The sequence below is a fragment of the Macrobrachium rosenbergii genome, chromosome 44 (assembly GCF_040412425.1).
Source record: "Macrobrachium rosenbergii isolate ZJJX-2024 chromosome 44, ASM4041242v1, whole genome shotgun sequence".
Lineage (NCBI taxonomy): Eukaryota > Metazoa > Arthropoda > Malacostraca > Decapoda > Palaemonidae > Macrobrachium > Macrobrachium rosenbergii.
The window spans coordinates 7,485,798-7,499,205 of NC_089784.1; the positions used below are offsets into that span (position 1 = coordinate 7,485,798).

At 38.7% G+C, this 13,408-nt stretch overlaps 2 protein-coding genes across 18 annotated transcripts in view; one reads left to right on the forward strand and one right to left on the reverse strand.

The window, feature by feature from the left end:
- The window catches only part of LOC136829302 (uncharacterized), a 516,924-nt gene extending 504,293 nt beyond the window's left edge, over nt 1–12,631 (forward strand). For all 3 annotated transcript variants that reach the window (XM_067087659.1, XM_067087661.1, XM_067087660.1), the window contains one exon: nt 12,199–12,631. In XM_067087659.1, coding sequence (XP_066943760.1) covers nt 12,199–12,363 — 165 coding nt within the window. In that variant the 3' untranslated portion in view covers nt 12,364–12,631. The remainder of the gene's footprint in view (nt 1–12,198) is intronic.
- The window catches only part of Galphao (G protein alpha o subunit), a 421,275-nt gene that overhangs the window by 27,026 nt on the left and 380,841 nt on the right, over nt 1–13,408 (reverse strand). For 10 of the 15 annotated variants that reach the window (XM_067087646.1, XM_067087649.1, XM_067087654.1 and 7 more), the window contains 2 exons: nt 13,110–13,239; nt 10,810–10,963 (listed from right to left, as the gene is read on the reverse strand). The exons of the other annotated variants lie outside the window; for them this stretch is intronic. In XM_067087646.1, coding sequence (XP_066943747.1) covers nt 10,810–10,963; nt 13,110–13,239 — 284 coding nt within the window. The remainder of the gene's footprint in view (nt 1–10,809; nt 10,964–13,109; nt 13,240–13,408) is intronic. 15 annotated transcript variants of the gene reach the window in all.

Genomic DNA, 13,408 nt, shown 5'->3' on the forward strand with positions numbered 1-13,408 from the left:
AAAATTTTATGGTTTCAAATGTATACCTCACGTAATGTTTTGACCCCTGATTTTTAGAATTAAGAATGATTCTCCAAAATTCAAAAATTACACAAGTATATAACGTAATTAAAGAAAAGAACGACTGGTGAGACAGCATCACGAGGAGATCCAAGATATGGATAGTTAATACGGCTCTGTTTGAGTCATGGACACTGCAGCATGAGGTGCAGGTTATGTTACCTGCAAATATTAACCTACATTTCTCTTTAAAGAGTTTCATACACAGGCTTGGTATTTGCCATACCAGGAAGAATGAGAACACAACCAAAGGAGGTAACAGAATGCAGTAGGACCAGTCCAATCACAAATGAAGAGGTGAGGCCAAGTCTCAACCATGACAAACCCCACCCCAAGAAAAAAAAAATGACAACTTACTCCAAGTTACTGGATGGCTTGCACTTGGCAAGTTCTTAATATGTTCATAAACTCAGAGTGGAGAACATTACACAATCATATAGATATTGGTGTATAACCATCATGAAAACCAGAATCTAGCACCTGAGGAGTCCACACTAAAGACTTTCACAAGTGCTGAGCTGCACAAAATGCTACTCAGACTGTGCTGAGCTGCACAAAATGCTACTCAGACTAGATGATTGAAAACTGCTAATTTGATGGAGCAGCTCATTTAATTGAAGGATGGTGTATGGTAATCAGATGAATGACAATACTGTCAGTGGCAAGCATTGCTGCTGAGCCTGTTTCACTACCAAACTTGGCTGCCAGTTACAGAGCACCGTTTCAGTTACATGCTTATATGTCATTAGTATCACCTGTCTCCTGGTATGGTATAGGTCACATAAAGGCCTACCCCCTTAACTATATTTCCATCCTCATGTCTATCCAAAGTTCCAACCTAACAACCACTAATGGAATAAATACAGCACTTGAATCTGGCTTGCTGTATCTTGAATGCCTGAAATCATCCTTCGCTCTGTAGACAAAGCATGGCTCTTGTGCCAAACCTTGGCAACCAATAAAGTAAATACAGCCATGCCTAACGATACAAAAATCCACTAACAGAATAAATACAGTGCTTAAGCTCTGGCTAGCTCTCTTATGGAAGCAGTAAAACTCAATACAACTGTAGATAGAAGTTTGGTTCTCATGCCAAACCTTGGCAACTAAAAGACTAAATAAAAGCTGAGCATACTGCCAAGAGTCAATCTTGTAAGAGACAACAAAAAAACAAGAAATTGTCTCAATAGCCAGCAGACAAAGCTCTGTTCTTGTATGAAACCCTAACAACTAAATAAACTAAATAAGGCAAAGGCTATTGCTAGAGTGACAATCTCAATAAGGAGAAAATATGTGAGATGTCTTCAGATTAAGTTTCAAATACAGACTAAGTAAATCTCCATCTACCCCCTTCTCAACAAAATATTTTGAGCTCAACAGAGAAGACTGCCTATGTCCTAACTACACAGTTCCTGCTGGAAGAGTTCTCCCAGCCACTACCTGCCCCTGCCAGTCAAGGTCTTAATCTACTCAACTCTCCACTTAGGGATATGTTGATGAGGGCATCTTGGGATGGGCTAAGTCAAGTCCCTATTCACACTGCCAGAGTCTGACAATGATGGAAAGCCAAAGAAAGTTAACTTCACCAGGGAGATAAGGTTGTGGTCCCCACCAACAAACATCTGAGCCACCCTTTCCAATGTTAAGGGCAGACAAGTTGCTGGAGGCCTCTAAGCTTTTGCAATACACCACCTGCAAAGCCAGAGATGATCTGGACTAAGTTAAGGCCATGCGGAAGTGGCCACACAAGAACAAGAAATGGGGAATTCCTATCACTCATACTACGCACATAACACCATAAGCACAGGCAAGTAGCCAAGAACTGTGTCCTTTGATCTAGCTGGAGAAAAATTAGCGGGGCAGCCACCCAAGGACATAACGGTGACTGCCACAACACCAATGGACTTACACTCGACCAGATTGTGTTACTGACCATGCCTCCAGCAGGTGGTTCCTTGTGGGCACAGGTGCCTTAGTCCATCACAATACCCAGCTGTTCCATATCGTCATGCAGCCAATTATTACAAAGCCTCGCCCTCCACCTACTGGAAACATAGTACAGGCGAGATTTCATCGATGCAAACATTTAGATGTTTCTAGTGGATGTTGCTCACTGCTGCCCCTGGACTTGTCCTCCCAGACTCTCCCCATCTCACAGGCTCCAGGTACCTGCCTAGCTTTCAACACTTACTGAAGAAGTCTGTCAATGTATTCAGGCTGTGACCTGACAAAATACCAGGTTCCCTGCAAAATATACATAAGATGACAGGACCTCACCTTGCACCAAGTTCTGCCTCCTACTGCCAGAGAAGCTACTTGCTGCCAAGAAGACATTCAAGATGGAATTGTATGTGCTTTTGGTAAAAGGCCTCCAGTCCTTTGGCTTTCAGAGTGCACATGGTAAAGAAACCAGATAGCTTGTGTGCCCCTGCTGAAACTCAGGCACTTTAACCTCCTGACAGAGCTCAACCACTACCTCCTTCCCAATTCGTTAAGACATTACCTCCACTAGGCAAGTTCAGCCTGATAAAAGATCTACTTCCATGTTCTAGTCCATTGCATTCTGACAACAGCAATCATCACACTTTTCAGGACATATATCTTTAACTATTCTGCATTTAGCCTCCTCATGCATCCGGTACATCGACACACTTGTCCAAAAACTGGAAAAGACACCAAAAACATGTTGAAACCATAATATTCCTGCAATCAGATAATCTGCCTGATAAATGCATCATCAGGGGCTTCCTCTGTCAAGTTACTGAGTCCTCATGTCTCAGGAAGCATTTGTGCACCCTCTATCCTCCAAGATACCAGCTCCCAAGAAATACCAGACTCCAGCCACCATAAAAGAACTACAAGAAATCACATTAATAGTAAAATACTACCACAGATCCTCTTAGCCTGCATTGCCCAAATCATAGCAGTCTTCTCTGATTCTCACAGTGGAAACACTACAACACTCAAATGAGGCCCCATCCAATGCAATGTGGCCCCACCCAATGCAATGTCTTCATAGCAGTCAAGTGCAGATGCCACCAACCTGGTACATCCCAAACCCCCCGACCAGACTTATGCTCACAACCAATGCAAGAAATGTCATCATTGGGCACAGTCAGAGAGCAACCCAATCAAAAGTAAAACCAACTTCTCTATTTCTCCAGTTGGAAACTAATGCCAGCAAAGAAAAACTATATAGCCCTGAGAACTAGACATTTCTGATGTCTACTCAAAGGTATGCCCTTCACCATCCTGACAAACCATCAACCAATTGTCCCATGCCTGAGCAAAAAAAAAAAAAGTTATCAAAATCAGGAACTGTTATCATCAAAGTCAGGTTTAACATACTTTACAGACATAAGATCCTGTATAGAAAATCAGCACGACTCAAGTGCAGAAAAACTACAAAGAATACGTAGATGCCTAATACAAGACCCCAAAACAAGACTAAAGAGACTATCGCACCACCAAAACAAGCCTAAGATGGAAAGACATCCCTTTTTGGAGACACTGGACAAACCATCCTCTGTGATGCCTTCATAGGCCACCTACACCCCCTTACACTAAGGTTTCTTCAGAAGAAAAACAATTTTAACCTCATCCACAGACTCATCCATCCATCCAACTAAACAATTTCCAGATTAATAATACAAAAAAATTTGTGTGGAATAAGGTATAAAGAGATGTGAAATTGTTAATTGATTTAAGGCATTAAGGATGTGGAGAAGGTACCGAAAAACAAGCAGAAACAAGTGTCTCATTTAATAATTTGCCATTTCTATCTGCATTTTGTTTGTATTAAGGAATTTGCATTTTTTGTTGACTGTATTAGTTGTATCCTGTGACTCCTGCATTGAAATAAGGAACCTTGTTCAAATACTATTACATTTACTATATTGTTTTTTCTTTAAACCTCCAGACCAAGGCAGCCTTCTGCACAGAGTGCTCTGAGATAAAGACAATTCATTATAGTACATTTGATATCATGGTCCTCCTCCAAGACACTGCCTAACTGTCTGGCTCGCTCTCTCCAAAAGGTTGCCAACCCCTGATGTAGCAGGACCTCTACCATCCCTCTCCAGTGGGTTCAGATACATCTTCACAGCAACAGAGAAGTCCATCATATGACAAGAAGATATCTCAATGATAGAAACAACAGCAAGCGCCTGCACTGAAGCACTCCTCAATGGTTTATCTGGCCATTTGGCATCACCAATGCCATAACTTCTGACAGAGGCCCAGTTTTCACCTCCAAGATATGGACCACCTTGGCTAAGCTAATGGCTTCAAACATCCACTGTGCCACAGCAGAAAACCTAGCTGTCAATAACATGATAGAAAGAACCACTGATCCTTCAAGGTAGCAGTGCCAGGTGCAATAGACCTGACCAGAAGACACAATTACCCTTGGTCCTCCCCGACTTACCACCTCCAAATAAAAAATAAATGCCTCTACTATGGAAATGGTATCCAGCAAAACCATCTAAATCCCAGGTGATTTTGTCCTGGCAAACAACCCCAAATATTCAAAAGAGCTATCAAGGCAAAATGGAGTAAGCATGCTGTTCAAAGATAAAATGGCTGACAAAATGATAGAAATGGTGTTGGTTAAAGGAAGTGTTAAGGTGTTTTTTCTGGATTACTGCAGTCAGGAAGACCAGAGCAAAAGCAAGAATTTTTGAAGAACAGGTTATCAGATACATTCACACCAGAAGGTGTGCTAGTAGGAAGAGACCTAAAATAAAGAACATAGGAACAGCCAGAGCTGGTTTCCAAGATGTGATGGTCAGTGGAAACAACCTTAAAGAAGGCAAGAGGCAAGTAAAAGGCAACAGAAGAGTATGTTGTAACAGCAGGGAAAGGTTATAAAGAAACATGGTGAAATAAAAATGTATAAAGGGGCTACTGATGTTACTTTCTATTCTGTAACATTAGATGTAGAGTGAAGATTGTGGCAAGTGCACCATAAGAATTTTTATGATAAGTGTTGGTCCATCAAGGCTGAGTTGTAACACCTTTGCTGTTTATCATAATGGAGGATGCTACAGGCTGAAGAAAAAGAGGTCCTTAGGAACTACCATATGTAGATGATCTGTGTTAACAGCAAATCTGAGGAAGAAGGCAAAGAAATGCTGAAAAAGTAGAAGAATGAAATGAAGGTGTGAAAACAAATACTGTATAAGCAAAATGAAAATATTTTGCAGAAATTTGTATTTTTCTTAGGCATACAAGTCTGATTTAGGAATATCCTTCAGCACAAACTGGACCAGCTGATGAATCTTGGTAACAAGGTAGTTGACTGGTAAGAGGGGGTAACCCTCTCACCACTTGATTCTTTCCTTTGGCCACAGGGCCAGAATGAGGCAGTTGAGCTGGGTACAGCCTACATAAGAAAGGCTGTAGGAAAATACAAGTCGCTTCAAAACTAGTTACATGTTCTTGTGGGTATAACCATTGCGTTTCATCTTAGTACCCTTAGAAGGGGGGTAGACCCTGCCAATATCTGTAGTGGATTCCACCTGAGCATGGTTGCACATACAAAGATGGGATGCATGACTCCTGTAACGGTGGATAAGTTGACCACAGCAGTACAGCCATGGGCCTGAGAACCCTGAAACGAGAGAGAACTTGAGTAAGGAACAAAGGTTCAGTGAATTATGACATCCCCCATGGGAGTTGCCAAGATGGTGGGTAGCTTATTCTTGCTATTACCATGTAATGGATGCAAAGCAAAAAGCTCTACCATGAACTTCCTCCCTCTTGTTACAAGAGGAAAAACAGAGGGTGATGCATTCTAAACCACTCTGAACAGGTGTTCACTGTTTACTTTCCTGTACCATTCAATTCCAGGCATAGATGCTGCTCGGGAAGAGGAAAAGGGAAGGAAGGGGAAAGATCATTTATGATATATTCACACTACCAAATTCATGTCAAGCCTCAGTACTTAGATGTGACATGAAGAGTCCAATCTGTAAACTCCACTACTTGAGCAGTCACCACAGGTCCTAAGGAGAAAGTGTACAAGGACTTGTGGACAACATCTCTTGGGTTTAAAGGGTGGTCTGGCTGTGCCAGACCCTTGCCCCATTACCTGAAACATTGAGAAGTTCTTTAGAAGGGCAAAACAAAATTCCCCATCCATAAATTTGTGTGCTCTCAAGCACAAACGAAGGCCAGTTTCCTCTGGATAACCTCACAGAGCTAGAAGGAAGGGTGTTCTTGGGCACTTCCTCCTTTATACCTACCTATACTACCAAAGTCTCCTACACTCCAGCCTCAAGGACTGCCTTCTTTTCTGGTAAACTCTGCTACTACCTCCCAAGATTGGTTGGATGAGGGTTCCCTGAGAAGGCTCTTACTGTTACAAAGTCCAAAACATGCCTAGATACTTTTATCTGCTACCTGTGATGAGGTTGGACTTACGATTCCCACAAGGCAAAAAACCAACAAATGATCCATGTCCTTGGGTGAATACCTGGGTAAACACCTGAGTGGTTGCCAGTCCAAAGAACAAGGTCCTGAACTTGAAGTCTTGTTGCAGACAAGCAGAGGTACTAGTGAAAGACCTGATGAATGGTCACTTAAATAACATCTTGCAGATTCAACAGAAGCTAAAGTTGCCCTCTCTGATGGCTCTAAAACTGAATGTGGGGAGTTTCAGTTGTGAAGAGAGTCTGCCACACACACTAAAAGCTGAAAAGTCTCTAATCTCAAAGGAAAAGTCAGCTATAAAAACCCAGAGATTAATGATCAATGACTTCCACAGCACCTTTCTCCACCAGCATTTCCCCTCCATCCATAAGGTCCAAGATTTCTGTACAAATAGAGACTCGAGTTGGAAACCGTATTGGTGTCATCAAGAGGGTGGACAAAAGCCTATAACTATCCCAAATGACTGTTGCAACCCAAGGCATTGCTCCCTGTTCCACTGGCAATCATTTAATCCAGAACATCATTTTCATAACTGTCTCTCACTTGCATCCCCTGCTAAAAGATGCAGTTGTGACATAGTAAGAAGGAGTCTCCCTCTAGGGCAAAAGACTTGAAACTTCTCTCTTCCAATGTTCATTATTTTTGGTTAGTGTTAAACCATTCCAGACAGTATAGCATAGAGGTCAGATATTACTGATAACAAATTGTGATAAATTTCAGACAATGAATATTGAAGAATATGTGTTTGTAAACCAAATTATTCAAGACTTGGGCCATGAAATATCATTCAGCTATACTGTATATTCTTCTGGAATAACATAGTCACTGCAGGTAATATGATCAGCATGTTAAGCACAACTAAGTTTGGTCAGTCAGTCAGATGAATAAGCCTCTTGCACATCCATGGGCCAGGGTGTAGAGATGGCTACCTCATTCTCAAAAATTTTCTGAAAGCCAGAAGGGTAATATTCTCTAGTACCATGGGCTTTAAAAGGTGAAAGGTGTGAAGTGAAAAAACTTAATTTTATACCACCTCCAGGAGTCCCAGGGAACCACAGACTAGCATGCTTGAAAGTCTCAATATTCCAAAGAGTCATTCAAACCCCTCAATAAAAGGCATGTTGGCCATGCAACCATATGGAGATGACTAAAAGCTCAATGCAACAACAGGTAATACACAAGCATTTTGTGGATGTGCAATAAACTGCCTCCATTTAAACTAATCAGAAATAGTAAAACTATTCACAATGAAGATGAATGTGAGCACATGGTGAATGCTTGCTTGCCGAGTATCACACTGCACGAGTATACTGACAATCTAAGCTTTCTACTGTGTTCTCCCATTCAGGAGGAGGAAATGGTTATGCCTTCATATAGGACTCACTGAAGCCACCAATCTTGTAAAGCACCTCAGCTGATCTTTTGACTTTTTACATTTATTTCTACTGTTCTTAAATTTTCACTGTAGTATTACTGTAGCCCTGATAATAGCCATGAGTTAATGTCTTATGAATAATGATAAATAATGGAGCAGCATAGCAACCATTTTTGTTTTTTCTTTGAGGATAAGAAAAGGTACGGGAAATCAGAAAAATGTCTCAAAATGATACATGCCATAAGAGCATCAGTATTTCAGGAGAACTGCCAACAAAAACACTATGTCAAAAACATATAAAGTGGTGTGGAATATATAATAAACACACACAAATGGAGAGGTCTTGGTTTCGTATATATACATATTTAAGTACGAAAAGATTCTATCGGATAAGCCATCTTAAAAGGATGAATAATACTGATTTCCAAAGAAAATATTATACCATATAGAAACAGAGTAATGTTACAAGATCTCTTTGTCCTACTTTAAAACTGAAGTGTATGGTACAGTATATCAATGCTCTAAAGAGTGACTGTGACTGGGAAGAAAAGGCTCATGATGCCATAAGTATCCTCGCCATACTAAACCAAGATGTAATTACTGTAATCCATTCCAAGGAACTCTCCAATAGCAATAGCATTCACTGTACTACTCTAGTTAGAGGAAAAAGCTTTGATTCTAAGCTTGAATGAAAGTAAGTGAAGAAATATTGGGGGTTTTGTTCCACTCTTACAGAAAATGGGGTTTGTAAATATAATTGGAAAATGTAAGGTGTTGGCTCTTACTTGCGAAAATGTAAGGTGTTGGCTCTCACTTGCGCTAAGTTTGGTTTGTCTGTGAAGAGGAGAATCTTTCTCCTTGAAAAGGTATAAGTTCCTTATGTCTGCAGATTAAGATTAATTTAGCGGATATGAATTCGAGCTTAAGAGGAAGGCGTTCAATAGAATGTGCATTCTGAGACATGCCACTTGATACCCTAAGCTGGCTAAACCTCTATTGTTTATCACCATTATGTTGTTGTAGAGCCAACTAAATTTTAAAAACAATCTCAACTTTACTCCTAAGCAGTCCACACAGTCATTAACTTCTAAGGTCATGGACCAGCTGCTTAGAGCTACGGGGCATTTGAACAGCATTTCTGAATTTCCTTGGGTCTGTAATTCCTAATGAACTTAAAATACAGCTATCCAAATACGTTCAAGAAGGAATGAAAGCACCTACAAGCAACTTCTGACATAGGTATTAATTAACTGTTTTTGAGGATGAAAAGGAAGAGCCTCTGCTATTGGAGACCAAATCCCTTCTGAGAGAGCAAAGGGTAGGGAATGTCTGAAAAGCTGCTCACCTTATTCTTTTTATAAGTTAGTTGAGGTATCAATAACAGAGTGGTTGTTAAACAGTAGAGGGTACAGCAATGATACTGAAGTTTTTTCAACATTCAGTGAGACCCTTCAAAGACTGATTTTTCTTTCAGGCAGCTTGCAAAAAAACATACATCTCAAAGCAAGACCAGGCCTGAAGGTGAGGTGTTATGAAAAGACGAGATTCTAATACATGCTCATAAATATGCAATCGAAGGAATTCTTGCTCTAAATGTGAAAAGTAAAACTGCTGGGTCATTTCATTCCACAGCTACTGCACCTATGCAACAGATGCATAAGCAGAAAAGAACTTGAGGCAAGATCAGGATTGAGGTATCACATGTGCTATAAATATAGCCATGGAAAACAACTCTCGAATGCCTTGGCAACCTTCCAGTCAAAAGTGTGCCCAATTTGGTGTATAATCCAGTATATGGGAAACATTTGTCCAGTCTATAGGCAGCAATGATGAATACCTTATGCTCCAGTTGACTTTTGATTGAAAAAAAAAAGTTCCAGACAACTGTTGTATTATTAAGATGGATAATTATTATTTATAAAGCAGTTGAGAATTTGCCGTCCACGATAGGTTGCTAGGGTATGAAGATGAAAACTCTAGACTCAGCCACAACTACAGTTTTCCAGAGTATGATCATTGTGAGAAGGTGGTTGGTTTGGGAAGGTCCAAACCTTACAGGCTTAACTTTTAATTAAGGGTGAATATAAATCCAGAAAATACAATATGACAGTAATTTCTCTTCGTGCTCTCATTCCCAGTATGTTGGGAATTGTATGCCTGTGTGTAATCTTACCCCATGCTGTCAATTTCTTTTACATTTTCTAACAACAGACACCCTTCTGCTGCTTATGCCTACTAAATCTGTCACATTGCAACATGGAAGAGCAGTGTGGAAGACTCGTGAAATTGATTCTGATGGTTGGTTTTACAAAGCATTGACAATCCATCCTTTCTGATGAGTGTTGCCTCATTAAGAAAAGGAGCTGATGGCTCTCAGCTTCCCAAGTGTTTCAAATGCAAGTCAAGTAAAAGATGGTTTGTCTTGATGACATATTAGCTTGTAACTCTTATTAATGTAAGGCCTATGCTGTATTTACTACCAGTCACAGTTTATCTTATCTTCCATATCTTCACCTCCAAATGAATCAAAGTCCTGTTTTCCTCAATTGCCAGTGCTACCTGTCAGGTTTGCTAATGATTATTTGTTCTTCCTAGCATTTCTACCTTTTGTTACTGGGTACTTCTCAAATATAAAATGATAATGAGAACTTGGAAACTTAAAATGGTAGGTGCAATGGACACTGGATGTGCCATGGACAATGAGATTTGGACCTTTGAAATTGGTTCATATAATTTGCTATTCTTTGGTACAAGCTCATCCTTAGCTGCTTTCTATTTACTCCTGATTAGATCCTAAGTAGTAGATGGAATTGAATCCAGAGAGAAAAAAGTCCAAAATTCAAGAAATCAGAATTACTTCAAAAAGCCAAACAGAACACTTGACAAATATAAAAAAAGTACATATGGGGGTTGGGGAAACGAAGACTTGATGACATGCTTACCTGAATATTCTTGGAAACATATGGTAAGAGGACTCTTTCGAATCTTATCCTCAAACAAATCTTTCTTGTTCAAGAATAGTATAATTGAAGTATCTGTGAACCACTTGTTGTTGCAGATGGAGTCAAAAAGTTTCAAAGATTCTTGCATTCGGTTCTGAAAAGAGGAAATAGAATATGGTATATAAATATGTACACTATACATTATTCCATTCAGCCTAAATCTTATATTTCCAAGATACTGTAATGGGAAGTCTGGCCTGTCCACAATAATTCTCTGTTGGCATAAAATGGCGCAGTTTAGCTGAACAAGCAACACTTAGGTTATAAAGTAAAAGTTGCCAACATAATTCAGTACACGCACACAGCAAAACTTGATCACACCACAAAAATCACTAACATAGATTTTATCCCAGTGGTACAATTAAGCGATAAGTGTCTTCAGCATGAAATACAGTATTTCAAAGAGTAATTTCAGTTGCATATCTGAAGTCTATCAGAGTGCTATCTTTGAAAAAATAAGCTGTAAAAGCAAGAGCAATATAGAAATTAAAATGCAGCTAATCTTGAATATTGTTTGTAATGTTATGACTAATATTGATATACCACCACAACGAGCTTGGCCATGTAATCATTATTTCAGTTTGGATTTTCATGAAATTTTTTGCACAACAGATCATACTATTAGGAATTACCATTAACCACAATCTTTTCCTGGAAAATGTACTTTCAGATTTTGGCAGTGATCTGGATTTTTGTAAAATTTATTGCAGTTTGCCAGTCACAGTTTGGGACTGGCCATTTTATTTTGATGAAAAGTTAGATCTAGCATGATTCTAATATTCATCACACCAAAAATTACCCAACTCAGTCCATGACTGAAGAATCAGACACATCATTCATAATATACATACAATTTTATGTTATATGCAAGAAGTTGCTTCTGTTAAATTTGTTAAAACCACAATTCAACTATTATCAATCTGCCTCTGAAAACTAATGATGTCAGCTACCATCCTGAGCCCCGTCACTAAGATTTTTCAGTCGCTCTATCTACTCTCAACAGTAATATAGCTCTTAAATATCATATATCTCTTCTTGACAAAAATCATAGCATTTAGTCACACAAAAGCCCTGCTATCACTGTATACCTAAGAGCCTCTTTCCTCAACTGCACAATGTCTTCTCCCTTTTATTTCAGAGAGATAAGCAATACTGTACTTAGCCTATATTAATTTGGTGACTTACTTTCCAACCACTACCAGCTATGGAATTTTTCCTGTCTCAAAACATGAGTCTTTCAACATTTTTGGTAAACAAGCAGTTCAACTAATATCTTAAAGAATAATGTCCCTTTTCCTAACGGATTTTTTTAAACATTTTTTCTTTCAGGCTGAAGTTAGAAAACTACCATTAGGTGACCACACCATGGGTTCCTCGTGGAAAATGATACAACAGTCTTGCCTTATAATCACTAACAGTGAAGATAATGTCTGCTACAATAACAAACTTTATTACAGTATATGGATTTCAAATGTAAATAATTATTTGATCTAGTATTTCTAAATTTTTATAACTATTCTGTTGTGTCTGTTGGATTCAAAGCAACAAATATTTGCTGTTTTGAGACATTAAATTTTTAAAATTTATCCAAAATAAAAAGCAATTCATTATATTTTCACCATTTATCTAAAAAAAGAAAATTTTATTAAATTTTCACCATTTATCCAAAAACAGGATTTTATTACAAACATATGTAATTTAATGGCTTAAAAATCTGACTGCATGCACTATCTGGAGAGCAAAATAATAAATATAATAATGCTTTACAATTTCTTTACTCCAAAATGCAGGACCACTCTTGGTGCAATGTGCAATATTCTGTAAATGCTGACATTTTTATGAGCACTGAATACTTTCCTTTATAAATATTCAATACATAACTAATGATTTACTATATTTCCATTCAAAGAATATTTTTTATTTACGAGGTAATTACTTGTGAAGAATGTTGTCAGTTATTAGTGGCTTCTGTTTATTGTATTAAAGAATCATTCTCCTAAACTGCTGAGTTTTCTGATCATGAAATTTGGTTCCTGTTGCTTCTTTACTTTGCAACAATGAATCCTTTGCGCAGAACCAGTTAGTTAACATTTTTTTCAACCTTGCTATATTATACAGACAGTACAAATAACCAGTTTCTAAGAATCCCCCCATCCCCCAAAAAAAATTTTGAGTATAAAATAGGAATACAGATGCAAACACACATTCATACAGACACAAGTTAATTATCTTTTACTCACAGTAGTCTCATCTTCATGAAGCACCTGGTCATATTCTGACATGGCAACGCAGAATATGATGGCTGTAACATCTTCAAAGCAATGTATCCATTTCTTACGTTCTGACCTCTGTCCTCCTACGTCAAACAACCTGCAAGGAGAAAACACGACCTTAACCATAACTGTTCAGGGAAGCTCAAAGTACATTCAATGCACCTAGCCCTCTAAACCCGTGAAAAATCTATAAAACAACACATTTCAAAAGTTGCCATATTTCACTTTATTTCAGGTATACCTCACGATATAGATATATGATACAG